This window comes from Macrosteles quadrilineatus, unplaced genomic scaffold (assembly GCF_028750875.1).
Source record: "Macrosteles quadrilineatus isolate MER2022 unplaced genomic scaffold, UCM_ALF_1.0 Scaffold_3__2_contigs__length_128488019, whole genome shotgun sequence".
Classification (NCBI taxonomy): domain Eukaryota; kingdom Metazoa; phylum Arthropoda; class Insecta; order Hemiptera; family Cicadellidae; genus Macrosteles; species Macrosteles quadrilineatus.
The window spans coordinates 28,998,903-29,024,390 of NW_026542596.1; the positions used below are offsets into that span (position 1 = coordinate 28,998,903).

The 25,488-nt window shown below is 34.9% G+C and overlaps 2 protein-coding genes across 2 annotated transcripts in view; one reads left to right on the plus strand and one right to left on the minus strand.

Moving 5' to 3' along the window:
• Positions 1-316: 316 nt before the first annotated feature.
• LOC128990846 (39S ribosomal protein L44, mitochondrial) lies at positions 317-2,471 on the minus strand. Its single transcript, XM_054413460.1, has one exon. It carries the CDS (start codon positions 2,212-2,214, stop codon positions 1,111-1,113), a length of 1,104 nt encoding a protein of 367 aa, XP_054269435.1. The 5' UTR covers positions 2,215-2,471; the 3' UTR covers positions 317-1,110.
• Positions 2,472-4,468: 1,997 nt separating this feature from the next.
• LOC128990497 (F-box only protein 9) overlaps positions 4,469-25,488 on the plus strand; it is a 34,290-nt gene continuing 13,270 nt past the window's right edge. Inside the window, exons 1-6 of the mRNA XM_054412871.1 lie at positions 4,469-4,628; positions 7,042-7,131; positions 13,898-14,044; positions 16,784-16,943; positions 17,675-17,826; positions 22,270-22,433. Of these exons, the coding sequence (XP_054268846.1) occupies positions 4,626-4,628; positions 7,042-7,131; positions 13,898-14,044; positions 16,784-16,943; positions 17,675-17,826; positions 22,270-22,433 (716 nt within the window). The 5' untranslated portion in view covers positions 4,469-4,625. The remainder of the gene's footprint in view (positions 4,629-7,041; positions 7,132-13,897; positions 14,045-16,783; positions 16,944-17,674; positions 17,827-22,269; positions 22,434-25,488) is intronic.

Genomic DNA, 25,488 nt, shown 5'->3' on the forward strand with positions numbered 1-25,488 from the left:
GATTAGTGAGTCAGTCAGTGAGGGCTTTGCATTTTATGGGTAGGTAGGTATAGATTTTGATCAAACTTGGAAAATGTCTTTATTTTGAACCAAGCTATGCCTATTAATATTTCACTTAAAACAGACTCTTTACCACCCTCCGTAGCAGCAAACCTAGGTACCCACTCGTTAAACCTAATGTTACTGAGACCAACCATGCCTACAGGAATCCTACAATCACCCTGCATGTGCAGATACATTTAAAAGAGATTTCTACTCTTATTAACAATCTAAATGCCATTCAAACTGGGACTGCAGGATGAAATAAAAGCCCAAATTAGAGTACTAAGTAACTGACTATGTATTTACAAGAAAGTTTGTCTCAACATGACAATCAAGTTTGACTTAAAATAGGTACCTACGAATGGTAAATCAATCTGGATTTTTAAGTTGGGATAATTTTGTATTGGCCTTGGTATGAATTTTAAAACATTAAAATTCTCACAATGTTTATGCCAAGGGTTCTCAAACTTTACTAAAACTGTGTAACTGTTGGTTAAGCAGGTATTTTTACAAAATTAAACATTACAAATTCACTCTTTTTGAACTAACGAGCAGAATGTTTGCAAAGTTTATAATATAGGTAAGCCTATTGTATAATTTCCAGTTTCAACTAAATTGTGGAACATAAAAATCTAGGCCTATCTAACAACTAACTTAAATAGGTAGGTATGATGCTACAAATAAATACATACTGGAATTTGTTCGAGTTTTAATTTAGGGCCTATAGTTTTAATTTTCAATAATATGCCCCTAAATAACAAATGAATCCAAACAGTTTCTACAAAAATATTTCAGTCGCATCATCAGATAGGCCTACTTATATGTCATGGCTTGAATCCAATTCACCTAAACTAGCTACTGTACTGTAAATGTGCTTTTGCTGATTTAAGTTAGGCCTTATATTTATTTAAGTTATTCTCAAGGTAAATTATAATTATGAATCCGAAAATTGATAAAGGTTATTGACCGTGTGTTCCTATTGGTTGTCTTCCAATTTGGAAATGAAATGGCAATTTGGCAAAACTAAAAAGGCAGTGTATAAGTTACTCACAAAATCTAATTCCAGCACTAGGTCATTAAGGATTTCACATTTTTCTCACACCAATCTTGAATACTTATGTTCGCAAAAGGTTTTTGATCATTAGCTTTTAACACCAAGTTGAAAGGTATAGGCCTTGCTCGTTCGGTTGTTTGGAATAATCTTTTCAGTGCATCTCTAGCAGCCATATCTCTTGCTACAGCAATGCTTTCCCCAAATCCCATGCCAATAAATTCTTTGTCACTAAACAAACCGATTTGATACGCAGCCAATATCGTTCCTTTACCAGCATCTCCAATAATTCTTGGTTCTGCTTCACATCTTCCATCTCGCTGTAAAATTGAAGCTAAAACAGTCTCTGGCTCATTGATTTCCCAAAGTTCATTGATATCTTTGTCTGAGAGATAAGTAATAATGAAGTCCCTTATGAATGCACAGGCTCTTTCTTCACCAGAACTCAGTTCCAGAGCATGGATGATAGCTTTCAAAACATTAGCCAACGAGTTCACTGACGGGGGATGGTCTGATGTTAATATTATATCAGTTGTGCCGATGTGTCTCGATATTTCGGCCAAAACGGCATCACTCAATAAATAGTCCGTGATTGAGCAAATCCCTTCCTCAGGATACTTGGGATACACAGTTCTTAAATATCTTTTTATAAAATTCTTGATCAAAGATTCTCCTTTGAGAACGAACTCTGTATTATCCTTTAACATAATCTTGGGTTCCTCAATGCCAACTTTCTTCTGTTTTTCTTCTTCCATAATAATATAAGATCGCTCCACAAAGGCTCGCTGCAATAGCTCCTTGTTAAAATTTTCATTTAACCTCTTACCAAAGCCAAATAGTTCAGCATTGTAGTTCCACTCAGGATATGTATTCCTCGGTTGAGGAGGAAGAGGTCCCATATTGTCTTTTACCATTTGTTCTTTCCTTTTTTTGAATACTGCCTTAACTGCACGTACATACCTTTTGTGGCCTCGATTTATCTGTAGTTGTGGACTTGTAACTTTTAGAGAAGCAATCACACCTGGTCCAGAATTGGCTGAAAAAAGTGAATTAGTACACCTGGATAAAACATGGGTCCTGGTAGTTGAAATACTTGAGAAGAACTTCATTGCAAGCGCCATAGTTTTCCAAAAACTTTTAAGTAGGCCTACACGTCAGAAGATTGTCATTTAACTCGAATTAATGTAGATATGAACAGAGGTCAAGTGGTCTGACTCTGACTAGACAGTTCCTCGCGCCCTCGCAACTCTCAATCTCAATTAGTTTATTAATCGAAATGGAAATCTAAAAGCAATAGTCTAGTTAGCCTAGTAGCGTATCTCATAAAACATGAACTCATGAACATAACATAAAACATAACCTCCAACTCCAACGATACAATAGAGAATAGACAATTAGACAAAGAACTCAAGAAGAAGAAAAACAAAAACAAAACATTCAACATTTCTTTCAACAAATGGCTAACTATTATTAAAACCATGCAGCTCCAACATGATGTGATTGCTTCATTTGAGCGTAGATTAAATATTAAGGAGAGTTAAAATTAAGTGACCGTGGTTAAGGTTCTGGAGCCGAAAAAAATGAGACTCATTCCAATAAATTACACTTTCTTTATATAACACACAATTATAGTTCCATTGGTGGTAAAATTTAACCTTTGACTATTTTGAGTGATACATTGTAAAAAAATACTTAAAATATCTAACAGTATGTTTTAGCGAATTTCCCTATAGGGAAGTAGCCATCACCGTAGGTGGCATGGACAGAGCTAGGCCCGAGATCGATTTACTTTTTTCATTTTGATGTCACCAGAGGGAAAAACACTCATCGTCCAAATTGTTTTGTATAAACAGGATGTTTTTTCCTACTTCTTTATTTATAGAAAAACTGCAATCGATAAAAGTATGCAGTTTGTGGGAATCATCTAGTGACAGAGGGGCCACAATTTTTGAGTATGTAATGCGAATGGGCAAACGCACGGCCGCCTTTAACTCCAGGCCGCGGCCTTCGAAGTGGCAACGTCGCGAGTGGTGTTGTAACAGCTGTTTTGTTTGGAAGCAGCTAATGGTATTTTTTGTGTATTTATGAAAGATTGGTTAATGGTCTATGACAACATCGACTCCACTTAAAATGTACAGATATAGATTTTTAATTCTTATTGTTTCGGTTTTCAATTCTGTATGTATTATTTTCAACATTTTAATAAATTAAATAAATGTATTTAAACATTTATTAAACCTAATATTTAACCATTTTAATAAATGTATGTTCATAAGTTTAAATTTTAATCGATAAAGTGCAAATTAATGAGCTGATGTCACCTGTCTGCTATGTTGTCTTATGGGACGTCTGTCACTAATTACAACACAACTTGCGATTTTGCCAATTTTACCAGGCCGCGGCCTGTAGTGAAAGCCGGCCGTGGCATACGGGAGGGACGATGGCTAAGGGTGTGGTGACGTCATATCTCTAGTGGCTAATGTCTTCTCTTGAGGCAACACGATTACCGTAACGAGACAATGTGTTTCCAGCGGCGTTCGTGGCATAGTGGATAGCGTTTCGGACTGGTGCTTAGGAGTTATCCAGTTCGAAACCAGCCGGGGACGCTATCTTTTTGCCAAGACTACTTCTTAACTGTACATCTTTTGTTAGAATTTGATGCATTTATCAGGACTTTTTATGTTTAATAGTAAACCTTTATTCGATTTTTATCTTATACCTTTTTTTATTATCAGCAAGTTTGGTTGGTTAGGTTAGGTTATGACAGTAATTTAATTTTCTAATTAAATTTTTTTAAATTAATTTTAAAAATAAAAATTTATTTTATAATTAAAAAGTTAATTTTATAACTAAAAATTATGAAAGTAATTTCAATTTTTTAAACTTAGCTGTTTTAGCAGAGAACGCTGACACTACAAGATATGTTAGCCATCGTTCCTCCCGTGTGCCCCACCGGTATTTAATGTGAAGTTCCCATTCGCCCCTTTTCTCACCCTACCCATAACATTTTTAAACTGCAAGACACCCCTCATTATCATATCAAAGATATCAAATGTGAGGGCATGAAAAAAGAAAAAAAAGAATGACAGAAACTAGAGATCTCTACGTCAATCCTATCCAAATTTATGGCAGTTTAAAATTTGAATTTTCAACCCCTTTTTTTAAGAAAAACACGTGTAGCTAAAAAACGGTAAGAGCTAGTAAAGATTTGAGATTATAAGCTATAATATAGTGTATAATTTTTATATTTCAAACTCTATGGATTTATCTTATTATACTTTGTAGAAACTACTTGAGAGAAAAAAAATCCAGCTGACACGAAAACGAAGACCATACAGAGAAAGAAACGTCAACATTGACTTGACTGTCAAGTCAAACAGACCACAACCAAATCGAAAATCCAGAAGGACAACAATAACATGGATGCGTGTGTCTTTGTAATGCTATCAAGTTTTGGCAGTTCATCGAAAAGTTCATCCGTTATTCGATATTCCGACCGTGAATTTTGGCGCTGAAATAAAATTGGGCTAAAATGGTAAATTTAGACTATTTAAAAAAGTATAGTACTTAAATAAGAGCCATGTCTGTGTAATTACTGTGGACCTAGTAGCATGACCTAGAGGTAGGGTTTAGGTTTTACAACATAGCCTAATTCAATGTATTAATTGCGACAATATAAACTAGTAAGTTAGTCTAAGAGAACGTGATGAAGGATTAACTTTACTACTCTTCTTAGCCTACAAGAAAAACAAATATGTGTTGAAACCCTAGCCAAAACAAGTAGGCTTAGGCCTAGGCCCAATGAGTTACCGGTACCCAATATCTGAGAAGTTCAAATTCATATTCCTTTATACTCTTCAATTAAACATAATTAGGCCTAAACATAATCAAACATAGCCTAATTACTTAAGTAGTGATGCGCGATGTCAAAATATGTTACAATATAAATGTTTTGATTGTTTGAACCGCTCGACACGTTTCGATTGTATTTTTGCATAGCTAGAGGTTCTTACCGAGAGGTTTTTAACAAAATATTTGTGACGATTGTTTCGTTTCAGCACGGCATGAGCATAAAATTTGTCTCGTATAATTCTTAAGGAGAACCGAGAAATCCTTACCGAGAGACTTTTTAACGAGATTTCATGGCGATTGTTTCGTTAAGTAAGGCATTGACAATTAGCATCCTTTTTCTATTGTATCTGCCGAAAATTTACCCTCAACGAGAAGGTCTTTCTTATTTCAAAAACCTTACACGAGGAAGGTTTATGAATAGGTATACTTTATCAAAGGAAACTATATATTTAATACGCTAGGCATATTTTTGTCATATGTAATTGTTTTGGAGTGGTGGTGCTACCGATCACCATGTTCAAGGTGTCGTTAGAAAGGTCTTGGCATGTAGTTTTGCAATCAAACAAAAAAAACTTTGGAATTCCATCAGGGCTCTGCCCCACTGGCCTTCAAAGTTCCATTGTTATTCTTAGGGAGAAAATGTTTGTTTATATTTGAACAGATGAATACTTTCAAATTGACACTAATATTTGAAACAGATGGTTATATTAAAATTTTTCACAAAATCAAAACATAACCAAAAAACGTTCAACATAATGGAGACTATAAGACGTTGACCAGGACGGCCAATAGGAGGAGGCCGACGAACTTTAACTGGTTGACACGAACGAAATACATACTATTGTCGTTGATAGCCGAACACAGCAAGCACCCTTCCGTGCTGGCTTTAAGTGTGCTCTCCAACAGTCACCAGAAGATTTCACATTCAATTTAGGACTGATGGATACTAATTGCTGTGCATAAGCTGTTGATTTTGGATGACAAGGAGGAGGGTAGGACTAATTTGTAAACAGAAGAGAGGAGATGAGTGGCAAATGCGTTGGGAGCAGAGTGTTCTATGTTAACGTTTTAAAGGTAAACATCCGTATTTATACCTAACATCAGAAAGAGACTGGAACAAGATTGGGAGATGGGCCATTATGAAACGCAGTTTGTCACAGGACATTGAAAATTTCAAGGCGATTTTGTGAAGATTTCACCAGGTGGAAGAGGAAGTATGTAGATGCGGAGAAATAAAAACAACGAGTCACGTATTTATAAATTGCTCACTTCAGGAGACAAATAGGTGAGAACAGGAATATGTCTTGGATAAGATAGACATAGAGATGAGAAAATAAAACATGATGAGTGACAAGGAAGCAATTGAGACGTTTACAAAAGTAGCTAGAGAAATAGGAAAAGACAAAGGATACATACAGGTATTAAAATTTAAAAAAGAAACAATCAAAAACTTAGAAAGAAAGGGTACGAAAACTTGCCCATGAAGGGGAGAAGAAAGGTTAGAGCGAATCTCAATGATCCCTCGCTCAGGGCGGTATGGGGAAGGGAGTCGTGCTGGCTTTTGGACACACAATGTGTCTGGAAACCCAATGCAGCTATGAGTAAGGCTATTTTTGTAGAAAACACTATTTACAATAAATGTTGATTATATTGATCTATTAAGTACATCTTTAGTATTTCCATAATCTTTGAGTCGAATATTTTAAAGTCATCAGATGCTCGAATTCAAGCAACAGGTTCACAAGTATAGAGAAAATTTTGTTAGAATCATGTATAGCCTAATAACCTCTGGATCTTCCCATCATTATTATCTTGAGAACTTGAAGAGTTGCCAAAAAATATCGTCACATTCACAGTCACTCTCATGACCAATAGTCACATCAGGATGTCAAATGTCACCACCACCTTCAGAAATCTGGTCGTCATCACTGATATTGTTATACAATTCCTTATACTGTCACTCTCAGTGACTTATTAAGATTGAGGATTTAAAGAATTATGGTGGATTGTTTCACAGTACCTAGTACCTACTCATAATAAACACCAGCATTGACTGATTGATTTAGCCTTACCAAGTTTTTATTTATTATTTCCAGAATGCCAAATCAAGTGGAAGCGGGGATGGGGCAGGAGTGGGCGACGAGGGGGATGATCAGGAAGACCCTTCTTCTTTGTCATCATCTCAAGTAAGATACAGCTGAGTTCTCTTAACCCATTGGTATGCTGAAATCGCACTGCTTAATAACCCATAGGAAATATTTTTTTCTGCTCTTTTAGTGACCTAACAAAAATCACCGTAACTTATCTATTTATTATTATTTTGTCTTAAAACTATTATCTTTCTGCACTAAAAGATTGGAAGACATTTTGCAACTATCTATACCGGTCTATTACACTTGATCGTTTCAAAACGACAGTCATGGCATTTTGATACAAAACATAACCTCATACTTTCATTTGTAACTAATATTTTAGTTTTCCAACATAAATTAAACAACCAAAGAAACTAAAAATACACACCATAACTATTGCAGATAGACAGAAACAAGTTATTGACCCATCAAGTGCTGTGATCCCTTATAATAATGTGTCCAACTAGTAGGAATGTCCAAGGACGGAACAGTTCCGTCTGTCAATGCCAAAGCGCATTAGAGGCAAGACGTCGAACTATGTAAGTGGGTTAAGTATATGCAATCATACCTTATCAAATGTACCTCTCTTGTTTGGAATATGGAGTATCTTAGAACACATTTAGAATGTTTACATACAAACATTACATTATATTAATAGCCTACCCCTAGCTACTTCGGCCTGCAGACCTATTTTAGCACCCTTTAAATCATTCTGACAGCCCTAGGCTTCTCAAGTAGCCCAGGAGCTGAAAGACACCCAGCTTCCTTATCTCTGTTGGTTCCAGAAATAACCTCCCCAGAGATGTAAGCCTTCTTTGGGCCAACGCTGGACAGTCCAGCCATAAGTGTTCTGAGGTTTCTACCTCGTTCTCGCAGAACCTGCAGAGGTCTGTCTGTGACCTACCTATGGTCCTGAGATGTTTCCTGATAGGACCGTGCCCTGTTAACACTCCTACTAGTAGACTAATGTCCCCTTTCTTAAGGCTCAGCAAGCCTTTCCAACTTTTATCAGTGGGGTCAATTAGTAATTTAGACGTCCTCATTCCTGGGTAGTTCCTCCAGGCCAAAGCCTTTTGAGCCTTGACCCAGTCTTGGACTTTGGCTACTCCTGAGCTTATGGGGGTACCACAGTAGGGTTCTGGTCCTCCTGACAGTTGGCCTTCCGCACCCTTCCTGGCCAATGCATCGGCTTTTTCGTTCCCCTCATGCCCCGAATGTCCAAGGACCCAACAAGACAGTTTGACTTGGTTCCGCTCTGCTAACATTTTGAGGGGGTTTTTGCACTCTTTTACTGTTCGTGACTGTGTCACACATGACCCCAGTACCTTCAATGCTGCCTGGCTGTCAGAGAGAATAAGGATTTTCCCCTTTCTTAGATTCTTGCCAGGAATATTATTAGCACAGCACTCAATCGCCAGGACCTCTGATTGAAATACTGTTGTTGTTCTGCAAAGGCCAGGGATAGGTTGGTTTTGTTACCATACACTCTCAACCCTGATCTCTCATCCTTCCGACTTCCATCGGTGTAATAAACCAAGCATGCTCTGTCAAAGTTGAAGTTACACTGTTGCCAGTTATCTCTTCCTCCTATAGCAACTTGGTAAGGAATCTCAAAGTCGTATTCCTTTGTCATGAGGTCTGGTATACTTAGTTCCATGTCCATGCTTGGGAAGTCCCTTAGGATGGACAGGTGACCAGACTGCCTCTGTAGGTTCAGCTCGCCTCTGCTTCCCATTTTTAGGGCAGATATAGCTGCACATTTCTTGACTTCCAGCCCTAGTGGGAGCATGTCGAGTATTGCCTCCATTGCAGCTGTGGGGCAGGATTTCATGGTCCCACAGATCCCCGAACACGCTAGCCTTTACAGCTGCTGCAGTTTCCTGCCAGCTGCTGTCTGCTCTGCCTTAGGCCACCATACTAAGGCTGCATATGTAACCATTGGTTTGACTATGGCTTCATAAGTCCAATGTATAAGTTTGGGACTCAGTCCCCATTTCTTGCCAAAGGTTCTGCAGGCACCAAAAGCTCCTGTTCCTTTTGCAAGTACATAGTCAAAATGCCTGCTCCAGGTCAGTTTCTGGTCCAGGTAAACTTCAAGGTATTTTGTTTCCTTCACAAGTTTCACTCTTTTCCCCTGAATTTTCCCCTAAAATAGTGAGTCCCCTGTCGCTTCACAGGTTCGTCTACCTTGTAATAAAAACAGGATGAAATTAATATATTTAAATTCTGTGTTAACTGCTGTTTAATCCCTATAAATATATTTATTTTGTGGCAATGGGTAGTTTTGTATAAAGGAAAATATAAAAAAGGTTGCTCTATGTAAGCATGGAAAAGGAAGTAAGCGAGGATTTTTTAAATTTGTTGGTCAGATACAGATAAAAACTTTCAGCGAGAAATGTGTAGATAATTAAATGCTCTTCAGTTTTTGTTAAAAAAATTGTTTTGTAAGACTTTTAGTTTGTCCAATAATTGTCTTAAATGTTCACCGCGAGGTCTAGATGAACTAGTTTTCTAGTTCTAGTTTTCTTCCAGCGCATAGTTTTCCAGCAATTGCCGTCTTTCAACTACAACTTAAGTCTTTACTCCGGAACTTAAGTTAGCTAAAGATGAAATAATACTATTAAGCCGAGAAATTAGGGTAAATAAGGATAAGTTTTTAATAAAAAAGCTAAAAGACCTGAAAATAAGCTACGCAGCCCAATTAAATAGTACTAAACGACATTATATCGAAAGCAATATAAGAAATGCCAGTAATGTCTCAAAAACTACTTGGAATATTATTAATAGGGAACTAAACAGAAACCGAGTTCGTGAAAATGAAATCCAATTAAAAATTTGTAACTTTGAATACACTGAACCTGATGATATATGTGAAATATTTAATGATCATTTTGTAAGTTTGGTAGATAGGATTGGGGACTTGTCTTCGGGAGCTCTTGGTGCAATCTCAAATCCTGCAAATTCAGTAAAATTTTATTTAAAGCCTGTTGATGAAGCTGAAGTAGACAAGATTCTTTCTTCTTTTGAAAACAAGTTTACCTGTGGTTTTGATGAAATTCCTATGCCTGTTTTAAAAAGTGCTAAAGATGTTTTAGCTAAACCATTGGCTCATTTAATCAACTCTTCTTTCATTTCAGGAATATTTCCAAGTAAATTAAAAATCTCTAAAATTAAAACATTACATAAATCTGGTAGCAATAAGGACCCTTCTAATTACAGACCATTATCTATTTTGCCATGCTTATCAAAAATCTATGAGCGTGCCATGCATTCACGATTAATGAATTTCTTAGAAAATAATAGCTTATTTGATACTGAGCAACATGGATTCAGGCCCGGTAAATCTGTTGTCACTGCAACAATTGATTTGATAGAAACTATAATTGATGCTATTGATAAGGGTGAGAGCACTGTCGGGGTGTTTATGGATATTAGTAAAGCCTTTGATAGTGTCTGCCATTCAACATTAATTTCAATTTAAAAAAATTTTGGTTTTGCTAACAATGCTTTAAATTGGTTTCAATCTTACCTTGAAAACAGATTACAATATGTGGAAATTAATCATATAAATAATTTCAACCAATTAAGAAATGTAAAATCCTCTTTGAGGTGTATCAAATATGGTGTACCTCAAGGTTCGATTCTTGGTCCCATTTTATTTCTTTGTTATATTAAAGGTCTGCCAACAGCATTAACAGATAATATGGCAAAATTGTGTCTATATGCTGATGATGCAAATTTGTTGGTTTCTGGTAAATGTTTTAATAAAATACAAGAGTCGGCCCAAAACAATCTGTTATCTATAAAAAACTACTTAAACTTCAATAAATTATTTCTCAATTTTAATAAAACCAATTTTATGTCATTCAGTACAGCACAAAAGAAAAATCCAGAATTCTGTATTAAAGTAAATGATCTCCAAATTACTCAGGTAAAGGTAACAAAATTTTTGGGTTTATTGCTTGATGAAAATTTATCATGGTCACTCCATACGGATAAATTGTTACATAAAATTTCCTCGGGTTTATTTGCCTTAAGAAATCTGTCAAAATTTTGTTCCCTTGAGATATTGCTTAAGGTTTACCATGCACATATCAACTCACACATTACATTTGGTATTGAGTTATATGGAGCTACAAGTAATCAAAATTTACAAAGTATTCTAATCCTTCAAAAAAGGGCAATAAGAATCATGTTAAATCTGGATGATGAAGAATCGGCCAAAAAATATTTTCCTAAATTAAAAATTCTAACCGTTTACAGCTCATATATATTGCACACTATTATGCATGTGAGGGCTTCTGAAGACAAGGTGCCACTGCTGGGGGATAATCATAGATATAATACTAGGCATAAAAATTATCCATCCGTAACACAACACAAACTGGAGTTTTATAACAAGAAACCAACAGCTGCAGGTATTAGGTTTTTGTACCATCTACCAAAAGAAATATTTGATATAAAAAACATTAGGTCTTTTAAAAAAAAACTTAAACTGTTACTAATTGATAGAGCATTTTACTCATTTGAAGAGTTTTACAACATGTAATTACATTAATGAAATTTTCCTGTTTTATTTAGTTTAACAAAGTATTTTTAATTAGTAATAAGCTGTTTTGACGCCATTCTGTATTTATGCATATATTTCATGTAGGTATATAATGTATAAATCTTGAATAAAGCTTTTCTGATTCTGATTCTGATACAATAGGGCAGAAATATTAGTTCACGCTTTGAAATTGCTAAATGATTAAAACTATTTAGTATTAACTGCTTCAGCTGGATGTACGAAGTTTTGACATAATTATATGCACATAACATTCATGGTGCATAACGCAAGCAAGTCTTCATGTCTGTTATGTCTAAGACAGATTAAAATGCACTGGTTTATCCAAAAGCACCCAACCTCTTCATTCCCCTCCCATCTCTACCCACTCTAGCATTCAGATCTCCCATTAAGATGTTCACACTCTTTTTTAATGTTCTTCTAACTCAACTTCAAAATCCTCTTTTTCTTGATCTGTATGTACATCCCATTTGTGGTACATATACTTGCATTATCCCCAACTGTTCTGCGGTATTTTTTTTAGGATGTCTTCATCCTAATTGACATTCTAATCATTCTATCTGATACATGCTTCACCTCTTCAATCCTTTCTTTGATTTCTTTATTCTCTATTAAAGCAGCACAATACCTTTATCTCCTATTTCTACTCCAAAAAGGCTTATACCCATCAAGTAGTTCCTGTTCACCATGTCCTCTCCACTTCATTTCACTTAGACCTAGCACATCTAATTTCCTTTCCTTCATCATATCGATTAATTCTTCTACTTTATTCGACTATATAAGTATATTTAATGTTACAAATCTTAGCCTTTGAATGTTCCGTTTATTCCATTCTTCCGAGACCTATTTTTGTTTCTGAAAGTAATTTGAAAATCAACTGTTGGCTTTCTGGGCCTAACACAGCTTCACCAGCTGCCCATTTTGTTTCCTAATCAGGTCGTTGCTCGCATCTTATGACGTGGACGTGGTTGGTCTTAAAGAGGCAGAATGTTGTTTACAAACGTGCAAATATCCCTTCTTGCCTGGATTAAGTACGGTACATCATTGAATATGATCACATCCTTTTATCCCAGAGAAAACTTTATTTCCTAATAATACTTAGTGTAACTGTTGCTCGAATTCGAGCAATTGCAAAGCATTACAGGCGACTTAAAGATTATGGAAACACTCACGATCTACACAACAGTTAGATATAGGCCTAATCAAAATCTTTTGTAAATATCTTATCTTTTTTCAAAACGCTTATCTTGTTTTTTTAGTGTAAAAAAAACATTATTTCTATTTCTTCTACTTGGTTGTGTTCTATGACTTTTTCTATGTTTCCATTGTTTGCAAATCGGTTGTTTCAATGATTGCTCAAGAAATGTAGCACAGTGTTAATTCAGTTTTATTTTTAGCCTATATCAAATTGTCCAGGATTTCCATTGTAATAATTACACCAACCCAAGTTTCGTCTACAGATGCAATATGCCAAAGAATATCACCTACGTACAATCTCCAATAAGTGGTAAAAACGGCAGAAACCAACCAATACAATAGATATAAGTTAACTCCATAAGAAATAATTTCAAAAGTTACTGTGATATTAGGATTTTCCACTGATTTGGTAATAGAACATTATATTGCAAAACATGATACGATGCAGAAGAAAATCAATTTTAAAATCAGAAAAATCCAGTTCATTTTGACAAATTCAATAAATCACAATTTAAATATTAACAGCTGTTGCATTAGAAAGTAGTGTAGAATTATGCATATGGTCGTAATGTAAACAAATCTGAAGAGGCAACTTTAAAGGCTTCTGGGACAGAGCCCCAAGGGTATTTACCTCTTTCCTCTTTTAATGGCTCATCTACAGACCAAGACCTTTCTTTAGAAACCCCTACCAAGTTTCTACGCCCAGCCGTTCTTTCAAATTAGCTGTGATAAAAACCCAGTTTTCCTCCATAAGAATAACATGGGATGGGAATTTAAAGGCCATGGGGGCAGAGCCCCAAGGGAATTCACCATGTTTCTCTTTTGATGGCTCATCTTCAGACCAAGACCTTTCTTTAGACACCCCTACCGAGTTTCTACGCCCAGTCGTTCTCTCAAAATAGCTGTGACAAAGAAAAACAGTTTCAAATTAATATATAGATCATAAATAATTTAGTCTTTACCGCTTCAACATAGATTGATTTGTTCACTTGTTGTCCTCTGTAGCAAGTGCAAAATCAACAATTTATCTCTGATTTTTTTGTACCTTTGTGTCAGAGACCAACCAAAGGTGATGAGTTAGATGACTTTCGAGCCAAGTGGAAGAAAGAACTTGAGTCTGCACCAGTCTCTCGCAATGCAACAGCCCCCACTACACCGGTGAAAGAGTTCCCGGAGAGTCGTGAAGAAAATGAGGAAGAAAAGGTTAGTTTTATAATGAACCACATCAGTATAGTTATAGAGAGGAATTATCCTACCTGTAAGGGCCCTTTCACACGAGGCCACTGGTGGCGGCCACCGGTGTCCGCCACCAGTTACCGGCCGGGAAACTGCAGTGGATGATACAGGCAACTTACAAGCCACTCCACTACAGCCACTGTACAATGGCAGTTGCTGTGAGAATGTTGTCGAACAATGAACATCTCCTTCTCGCGTTGATAATAAAGAAAATAAGGCAAAGACACAGTCGTACTATACCAAATTGCCGGTTACTTTTCAATTTCGCAAATTAGATCTTCAGTATCCACTTTGTCTTATATTATTTTGTTTATTCTCTTATTCTGTTGTTTTCCTTTGTCTTTTTCTTTTTCAGCAACGTCCTCTTTATTTTTCTTCCGATCACTCATTTTTACAAACAAACAATTCAACACGAAAACACTCAACAACTACCATAGTCGTTGCAGTATGCACGTGAACTGATTCAAAATAGTAGCTGCGTGCTCATCCACGGTGGCGGCCACTGGTTGCTACGTGTGAAAGCTCCCATTTAATTCAATGCCCCGCGACGAGTTGCCGCCACTGCAGTTGCCGGCGGTTGCCGACTAGCAGTTGCGCGAGGAGACACTGCTCGGCCACAGTGTAGTGGCGGGCAACTACAGTGGCTGCGTGTGAAAGGTCCCATTTTAAATAATGTTAAAGCTGTGGCGGGCAACCAGTGGCGGCCACCGGTGGCGGCCACCAGTGGCCTCGTGTGAAAGGGCCCTAAGGTGTTACTATAGTTTAATAGACCAATCCAAAGAAATACCTAGCTTTAGAATGGGTGTCCTTCATGTGAAATTCCTGATGTGTTTATCTTATTTTAATAATATTCTTATGTATATATAATAATATAACTTATTGGAATTAGGGCTACTATATGTATATATACAGGGTGTCTCACGAGAGGTGTCTCAAATCGATTACGGAAAAACGGCTTAACGTACAAGGATGAAATAAAGTTATTTCCCGCTAAATCGACCCCAAGGAATAACGTAAAAATATTTTTAACTTTTTCCCAATACAGGGTGTGCCAAAAACTGAGGGTCACTAGTTCGAATCTCGGAATTTTCAAATGTAAACATATGTCATGTTATACATCATTTTAAAGGTATTTGATAGACAAACATTTTAGTGAAAACAGAAAGTAGTTATCTTTTTCCGTTTCAAAATGGCGGCAGTTTTTTTGGAAAAGATCTATATTTTTTTAATACTCTGTATTTCCTATACCAATGCATTTATCCCTTCTCCGGTTGAATTTTCTTACTCGTTATGAAATTAGCTTTTAATTTCATAACGAGTAAGAAAATTTAACCGGAGAAGGGATAAATACATTGGTATAGGAAACACAGAATATTAAAAAAATATAGATTTTTTCCAAAAAAACTGCTGCCATTTTGAAACGGAAAAAGATAACTACTTTCTGTTTTCACTAAAATGTTTGTCTATCAAATACCTTTAAAATGATGTATAACATGACATATGTTTACATTTGAAAATTCCGAGATTCCAACTAGTGACCCTCAGTTTTCGGCACACCCTGTATTGGGAAAAAGTTAAAAATATTTTTACGTTATTCCTTGGGGTCGATTTAGCGGGAAATAATTTTATTTCATCCTTGTACGTTAAGCCGTTTTTCCGTAATCGATTTGAGACACCTCTCGTGAGACACCCTGTATATATTTTTTTTTGTCCTATTGATGCAAGGCACTAGCCCGGAATCGTTTTTCACATTACTTTAGGCTAGACCTGGGGTTTTGACATTATTACTTAGATAAAATCCATTTGTCATTTGGCGGAATTTGAACCCAGGACATCAGGGACCAAAGTCTCTACTACTAGATAAGCTCGCTCCCCCAATATTCTTGTATATTAAAATAATTTTGTGTGTAAATCATATATGTATAATGTATGAATTGTATTGACATGTCACATAATATGTATATTTATTTTCAATTGAATATAATTGATATTTCGGGCATAGAAATATCTTTAAGAGAGAGGGAGTTTTCCTCGCCTAAGAGACCTATTTGTTTTTCATAGATGTACCCACAGCTTAAGGTATAGACAACAAACCATTAATTGTGGCTACCACACAGGTAAACCAAAGGGTATTGGTGATTGTGGTGATTTAAATTATGGTTTCCTAGACAGTAGTATTGGGCTCTAACACTAAACCAGTCCCGCTCATCTGAATCGAAGGTCACATAGTAGTTCTAAGCATTTAATGTGAACTAGAGGTCGTCCAGTGGTTGAAAACTCGACCAAAAATATGTAATGTGACAGACTTCTCTATTTTCACCCTATACTGTAAATAAAACATCTGACTGGAATTTCTTCCATTTGTTTTGATTTTCTGTTTATATTGCATTGTTTAGTCACCATAAGGCAACCCATAAGGTCAATGTAAATTTTTTTAAATTCTAAATTCATTTGTTGTGTTTATTTTTTAGCCTATTTTAATTTATGAAGGGATTCTGCACATCTACAGGAAAATATTTTTCCTACAGTATGGGTAGATTTTCCCTACATGCGCACAACTGAGAAGAAAGGTTTGAAAGAAACATGCTTGCCTATTAATATATATATACCTGCATACACCTTGTTAAAAATTACAGCATTTTGTGTAAGTAATTTTAAAGGTTGACATTTGTAATAAAATCAATCAATAATTTGTAATTTTTTTAGGCTAGAAGATTGTTTCTGAAAGGCATCGAGAACGAGCAAAAGGGAAAGCTGTATGAGGCGATTCAGTTCTATCGGCGAGCTGTCCAGCTGATTCCAGACATTGAGTTTAAAATATACGAGAGCACAAAAAATCAGAGGCCATCTGCTGAACCAACTCAACGTAAGAAAATTAGATCCTGATAGTTAATTGTTCTGACACGATGTGTTTATACTTTTCAAATTATCATTCTGGCACAAGAATCATAAATCTTTACACTAGGCTTATACCATAATTAGAACATTTTCATACCCATAGCTTAGGTGGCATTGAAAAAGCCTTTAGCATGCCTGTATGAGAAAGGACTGCTTCAATTCATCAAGCCAGTTCTATGTAAAATCTTATGTTAGCGCTGAACATTTTGGATTTGTTCACTTCGTTTGGCATATGTAATATGTACTTAAACTAGATTAAACTGATGCTTACAGTTTTAATTTGACTCACCAATTTGCAGTACAAGACTATTTAAGATTAACCAGTCTTCAAAATTCTTGAATCTATCAAAAGTTGTTCAAAATAATGGTTGTATTATCTGCATGCATATAGAACAAGGTATCGCCAAAAAAAATCGGTGGTGTGACGTACAGTGACTTGGTACTTGGTACATGGCCTGTTCGCATGGGCAGGGTTCATGGTTTTTGTGCCGCCTGCCACTTAAATTTATCAACTTACTTTAATAGACTGTGCTGACCTCGTACCCTTTCTTTGCATGATGTGTCCAACGCACAGGCCCATTGCCTATGTTGACGGGCAATTACAAGGAGAAAAGAGGCTACCAACATTTCAAAAAATTAAATACCAGTAATCATAATAATTTAATTCCTTAAGATCTTTGACACGTGTACATTTTGTAGATGAAGTTGATGAGGATGCTGAAGACAGAACACCAGGAGAGGAGGAGGAGGAGGAAGAAGAGTTTGATCCGAGTCAGACAGATTTGGTGTCACATCTACAGCGAGTCATGGCCCGTAGCTATTGCATCTGTCAGCCCAAGCAGCCTCAGATGGTGATTAAAAATAAAATAGAACACAATTTTGGTTATGTCCCACCTTTACATTCTAGGACGATAAAGCTCTAGCCCAGAACTGTTTTCATATTCAGACTAGGCCTTGTCAATCCGTTGGTTATTTAGACCAGCTTGCTTGGGGTAGCGGAATTATTTCTCCCTTGAATTTTACCCCCTGAGCAAAACTGATGCCACAGCCTAGGGGCCGGACTTTTGAGTTGCAAAACCTGACGGAATTTTATCCTTAGACTTTTCCCCCCCATGAGTTTAGCTCAAAATGTACGGCCCAGATTTTTACCCTGAACTTTTACAGGATGAAGGTAAAGGAGGAGCCAGGAGGTAAAGTCATAAGTAATGAGTCATAAGTATTTTATTGCATAAAACATTCTTCATTACAAAGGCAATGGTGAACAGGTGCATGGTCAATCAATAAGTTATAAAAACTAAAATTAAAAAGTTACAAAAAAATACAACAAGAACAGTAGCCTACAATTGAGAGAAAGTTACCAATTCAAAAAAGTTAGAAAAAAGACAAATAAAAATGAAGATGTTGAAGCAATATCAGAGAAAAAAAACCATTAAAAACATTCTGTGTCATATTTCACATAAACTAATGGTCAATTAATGTCACGGTCACTTAGGAAATCTGCCAGGAAGTAATATGATTTTCTCCACAAATAATGCTTTAGTCCTAATTTTAAATTTTTGTGGTGTAAAGGATTTTATTTTTGAGAGGATCTTATTATATAGACAAATCCCCATATAGATGGGGTTTTTTTTCAAAATGAGAGTGTTTAAGAATTGGATAATTTAGCAGATTTGGGTTTCGGGTATTATAACTATGAGTGGGTCTAAATTCACCAAAAAGTGTATTATTTAAATTAACAAATTTACTGTTTCATAGATGTACAAAGAAGTCAATGGCATTATTTTTAATTCCTTAAAGAACGACGACAGCTTGATCCATATTCTGCCCCTATCATCACTCTAATAATACTTTTTTGGACTTTAAAAACTCTGCTAACATCCTCTGAGTTTCCCCACAGAACAATTCCATAACGAAGCAGAGAGTGTATATAAGCATAATAAATAATTTTTAATGTTACTAGTGATGTTGAATTTTGAATACATTTAATTGCAAACCTAAAAGAAGTCAACTTACTAACCAAATATTGTATGTGTGATTTCCAATTGAATCTTTGATCTATATTAATCCCAAGAAATTTATATTTATCAGTGACATTAAAATCCATTCCATTGAGTTTGTGGTTATTGTTATTTCTGATGTGGAATTGCATAATGTTAGATTTGCATTCATTTAGTAAAAGTCCATTTGATTCAAACCATCTCTTTAGATCTTTTAGTGTTAATTTCAAAGTGCTTTCTAATGCAGACAGGTTTTTTCCCTGAACTATTACACTTGTATCATCAGCAAATAGTACGAACCTTTTGGAAATATGTGCTGGTAGGTCATTTATATATATATAAGAAAGAGTGTGGGTCCTAAAATGGATCCTTGAGGGACGCCAAATTTCACTGTAGCCCAGTCCGAGTAAAAACGGGTTGCCCTCTCACTGATAACTGTTCTCTGCTTTCTCCCCAAAAGATATGATGTTAATAGCTTAAGAGCCGACTCCTCAATACCAATACTGGCCATTTTTTAATTCATCATCTGATGATCCACACAGTAAAAAGCCCTGGATAGGTCACAGAAAATCCCCGCAGTAAACTGTCACCCATCCAAGGCCCTCGCTGCATCGCTCACAAAGTTTATCAAAGCCAATTCAGTTATTCTATTTTTCCTAAACTCAAACTGTTCAGCCTCAAGCAGATTATTACTTTCAAGAAAAAAAACAATTCTATTATACAGAGCTTTTTCAAAAATCTTTGATATATTTCTAAGTATATTACTAATAATATAGGTCGGACATTTTGAATGTAATTTTTTATTCCTTTTAAAAAAATTGGTTTTATCTCTAACAGCTTCAGCTTAGTCGGAAAGGTACAATTTCTAATAGCTAGATTAAAAATATAAAGTTAAAATAGGGCTTATTACTTTAACAGACAATTTAAATAAATGAACTGGAATGTCATCCCATCCACAAGATTTTGTGTTATTTAGACCTAAGATAATTTTAGCTACTTCTTCCACTGACACAGGTGAAAATTCACTTAAATATTTTATCTTACATGAAGGACTGTCTTTGACAAAAGATAAAACAGCTTTAGGGACTTTTAATAAGTCAACGTTGTTAATAAATTGATTGTTAAAACTTTGGTTGATTTTTTGAGGATTTTAAATTATCTTATAATTCTTATTGTTTATTTCTAATGTAATAGGTTCACTAATTTTATTACAATGCGCATACCCATTTCTCTTTTAACAACCAACCGCCCATGTAGCTCTTGATTTGTTTTTTGACTAAAAATGTAATTATCATTAGATGCTATTTTTCCTGCTTTTACAACTGACTTAAACACTTTTTTATAATTTTTTACATATTGCTGAAATTTTATACTTATGTTATACTTTGCTTGCCAGTGTAAAATTCCGGGGGTAAATATCTGGGCCGTAAATCTTAAGTTGCCTAATCCCCAGTTATACAGACAGGTGTAAAATTCCGGGTTTTATTGCTAATCTAATTTATCATGCTCTATCTACTTTCATTAGACTCCCAAATCCGCAGGGGTAAAATTCCACCTGCGAACAAACTTGAGAGCGCTCAGATGACTACATCATAGTGACGTCAGCTCTGCTCAGGGGGTAAAATTCCGGCAAACCGCTTGCTGTTCTGAACATAATACCAGATGAAATAAAAGATATTAAGGATAAAAAAAAGTTTAGACAAAAACTTAAAGAATTTTCGATAGAAAAGCCCATCTACTCAATAGATGAACTGTTTATGAATGTATACAGCTATAGATAGTTTTATTTTCTGTATTTTTTGTTTAGGTTAAGTATTTGTACATAGTAATTATAAGCTTGACACTATTTATTGTACGTTTTGTACATAATATAAATAAAGATAATTTGAATTTTGAATTTGAATTTGAACATTTGCATGATATTATTAAATTATATTATATTTTAGTTTTGGAAAACACATAATCCATTTGTTTGGTTTTTGTTGATGTTGATTATTTGATAGTTAAATGGAGCTTAAAATAGCCAATGAAAAAATTCCTACTACAAAACACAATAAAGTTAAACGCCAATAGATTATTTTTATTTTTATAAACCTAGTTAAGTTTATAAAAATAAAAATTATTTCATTTTTTTGTTGGAGCTTTTATCTCAAGTAGGTATATGAATATGTGTAGTTTACATGGCTTAAAATTTGCCCATAAGAAGTCAACAGTGCTTTTTATTAGAGTAAATTAAAATTATACGAGAGTACGCCCCGTGGTCGAAAAATCGACCAAAAGTATGTTTTGTGCAAACTTCTCTATTTTCACCCCGCACTGTAAATAAAACATGTGATTGAAATGTCTTCCATTTGTTTTGATTTTCTGTTTATATTTTGTTGTTATTTTGTCATCACCATAGCAACCCATATGACCCATGTTAATTTTTTAAAATTTCAAATTCATTTTTTGTGCTTATCTTTGAGCCTATTTAAATTATAAAGGGATTCTGCACACCTACAGGAAATAGCTTTCTAACGGTATGCGTAGATTTTCCCTACGATACACACGAGCTGAGAAAAAAGGTTTTAAAGAAACATGCTCGCCTATTAATATATAGATAGATTTGTCTGAGTTCTTGAGACTTGTTCATCCATCCTACATGAGGGTTGTTCACCATAGGTTATGAATCTAGGATCGTAGAATACAACAAGTTAAAAAACTCAGACTAAAAAGGTAAATAATATTTAATTATGATTTTAATATTTGTATTTTCAAATTGGAAAATAAGTCTAATTATTTTTCCCATGTAGTGTGGGTAAAAAGAACTTTAACACGACACTTCATTTATGGAAATTGCTGAAGAATTAAGGAAGTTATGGCCCACCGACAAAAAAATACTTTAGAAATTGTAATATATACTGTAGGTATAGATATAGATTATTTTATTATTATAGATTAAAAAATTTTTTTGCGCTTCAGTTTGATAAAAACAATTGTGAGATTAAGTGAATTTCATGTGCCATATTTTGAACTATTATAATTTTTGCAAATTCAAAATTAAATCCTGTCATTCCATTCAACAAAGTGATAGTAGAGTAACACTACTATTAATACCAACATAGTAACACTGTCCAAATACCACTTATACAATTTTTTAGCAACTTTTGCAATTGTTGAAAAATGCTGGCTAAAATGCCTCAATCTTACCAGATGACAAAAATGGTTGGAATAACAAACGGTATGTTATTCTCAAACCTTTAACTATTAAGATTGCATTCCTTAAAAGACTTAGCCTAAGATTCAAATTTTTAACAGACAACTCATATCTCGGCCCTGCCAGTGGAGATAATCCTGTATATCCTGCGATGGGTGGTATCCTCGGATCTGGACTTGCGATCCTTGGAAATGTGCTCTCAAGTCTCCCGGGGATTCTACGTCTGCAGCAGGGATTCTGAGATTTGGAGGCTAGCTTGTGTAAGGTGAGAATCTCAGTGTTAATTGAACATTTCCCCCTAGACCTGTAAATGCTATTATGTATGTATTTTTTCTCTTGTTTCTATCCTCATCTGCATATATTTTCCCTTTATTTCTTCTGTAAATTTCACTTGTATCCAGTTTGACCAATGTAAACCAACATGATGCACTTTTGACCTTTCCACATGCAATGTATTTTACCTGACTAGAAATTAACGTTTGATTTAATGTAAAGGTTAAGGATGTAACATTAGAGCAGTAGGGTCTAGGTTATTAGTATTTCTTTAAAGAACACCTTAATAGTTAAAAGTCCAAACTGGCACAAACACACTTGGGCTCCTCACATTGTTTTCATACAACCTCTCAACCTTCGACCCATAGTAATAGTCCAACCAAAATTTCCTTATCCGGCAAACAATAACTCAACCAACTAATGGATCATACCCTTGTGAAATCAAGAGATAAAAAAATGTGAGATAATTCAACCAAGCAAAACTTTTCCCAGCTCCAAAATTCCAATCCAAAATTCAAACATATGTGAAACAAAGCATATTGTTTACCAACTCATCCAATGTAACCAATTTGATGCACACAGTATGTAAGCCTATCCACCAATAGCCTTGTATCAAGGATGAATGGTCACAGTCAAGATGTATCTGCTGAACACAAAGACAAACCAGTAGTAAACATACCCAAAGCCACAATATCTCCAATTTTTACGAATGCTACACAACGTAAACAGTCAAATCCCTGCCTCTTCAATGGAACCAGTCAATTAAGAAGATGGGAATTATCTTACTAGTGGTTTACTTACAGATCTGGACAACTAGAGAGTAGGGGTGTGAGAGCGGCTCGATTATCGAGCCGAGCCTGGTCTATAATCTCAAAAGATGGAGCACAAAGTTGAAAAATCAAGTAATCGTAAAACAAGTCTGCAAAATTTGTGCAATCAAAAAATGTACCCTATTGCTGCCATTGCGGATGATGATGAAAACATAATCGCGGGAAATAATGGTGATGTGTACACAACTGCGGAAGGTGTCCAGGATTTTGCCATAATGGCAAAAGACAATGATGACGTTTTTGTAACATAACTCTTACATCAATTTTTGTTCAATATTTACCAATATAACCAAAAAATATATTATACATATATATTATATATTATATAATATATAATATATATTATATATATTATATATTATTAAAATATATTATTTATTATATTTTTAATTTTTCAATATTTTTTAAATATTTATACACACCCATTTTTACCAATTAACAGAAGCGACCAGCCAAAGCTTGCCTAAAAAACAGTCTAACTTTTATCACAAAATATTTTAAATTTTTAACAGAAGCAACAAGCTAAAGCTTGCCTAAAAACCATCTAATTTTTATCATACAACGTTTTTTAAATTTCAACCAACTGTTCAAGACTATTTGGCGAAGACTTAACTATGTCGAAGTACAAAACAAAACTTTCAAAATATCCCTGTGGTAAATGTAATATCATCGGTGTAAAATACATTACAACACTCGTCATGGCTACAAATTTGTCCTACCAGCTCACCGAACCACTCTCTGGGAGAAAAAAACCTTCATTCACCGGCCGTTTTGTATATTAAAATTAACTCTAATTTACTCATGCAACTATTGTAACTCTTGATGAATGCACAATAAAAAATATTGTATTGTATTGTAAATAAGTTGAAATTTATTTTAAACTACTCTACATCTTAACATTAAATTGCTTTAAAAAAAAAGCTTTTTGACTAAGTATGATGATATTCATTATAATTATAGAAGAAATCTCGGCTTGGAAAAAGCTCGAAGCTCCGCTTGACTGAAAATCTCATGCTTGCACACCTTTACTAGTAAGCACTAAAAACAGACTTACATACATATTTACTTACACATATAAAGTCTGAGTACATATTGGCAACACTGTTACAACTTCCTGGCCCATTAGGCATGAAGAAAACTCTCTCTTTATCATATAACATAAAAGTACCGGGGGACCGAGGCTTGCTCGGTTGTGGTTTTGGTTAAATGGTAAAAAAATATCGTAAACACATTTTATAATTTACAAAAAGGATTTTTATTACAATCCATAGACACTTGATTGCTGAAATAACAACAAATCTGTAATTTTAAATTATGCAACCAAACAAAAATAAAATAAACTTTTATGAACTTGCTTAAGTTGATCCAATCTATTTCTGCCTCAGTAATTTTTTATCTAAAACTCCAAAAGTCTAGTAGAGTTGTATTTACCAAATTAGTTTCTTCAGCAACTTCACAAAGTTCCCTGCGATACTGGTCCACCAATAAATTTGATAGCTCCAAAATTATCTATTCATAAAATTACAACCATATTCTTCCCTTGTTTTTAAATACACTTTGCTAGAAAATCCACAAACGATCAATATTATTGCTCATAAAAACATGAGATTAAGCTCACTCTGTAATTAGAAACATACTCTAAAAATAGAACTATTTTTCTCCATATTGCGTAAAATTCAGTGTAATGTTTGCTCAATAGTTACAACTGATGTTTTTTCCTTTATTTTGTAATTTGTTAGCATACTGTGGATGAATTGTTATGAACAGATGTTACATACAAGTCCTTTGTTTACATTTTCCTTGTTATTTTGTTCAACCAAAATAGTTACTTAACAACCTATAAGGCCCAATAATACATTTTTAAAATTTTTAAATGAGTTGGGGTAGCGAAATACAAATTTTCCTGGGGTAGTGGCTGTCGCCAATCACGTTTTTTGGGCTATAAGTCTCTACCTAATTCCAAAATTTAGTCAAAATCCTAACAGACATTGCTCGCATTAGAGAATAGGATATTGTCAGTGACAGTGAAATTTTATAAGGTTTTGTGTATAGTGTAAAGTTTTGTGTTTCTTGTGCCAGTTGAAGAGCAAGTGTATCTGTACCATTAAAAACAACAGACAACATTTTTACCATTCAGGTAAATCAGGAATCCTAGAAAAATACCGGTATGGATCATAAACATAAACAAATGACGTTGTCGGCCCGAATCCTATACTT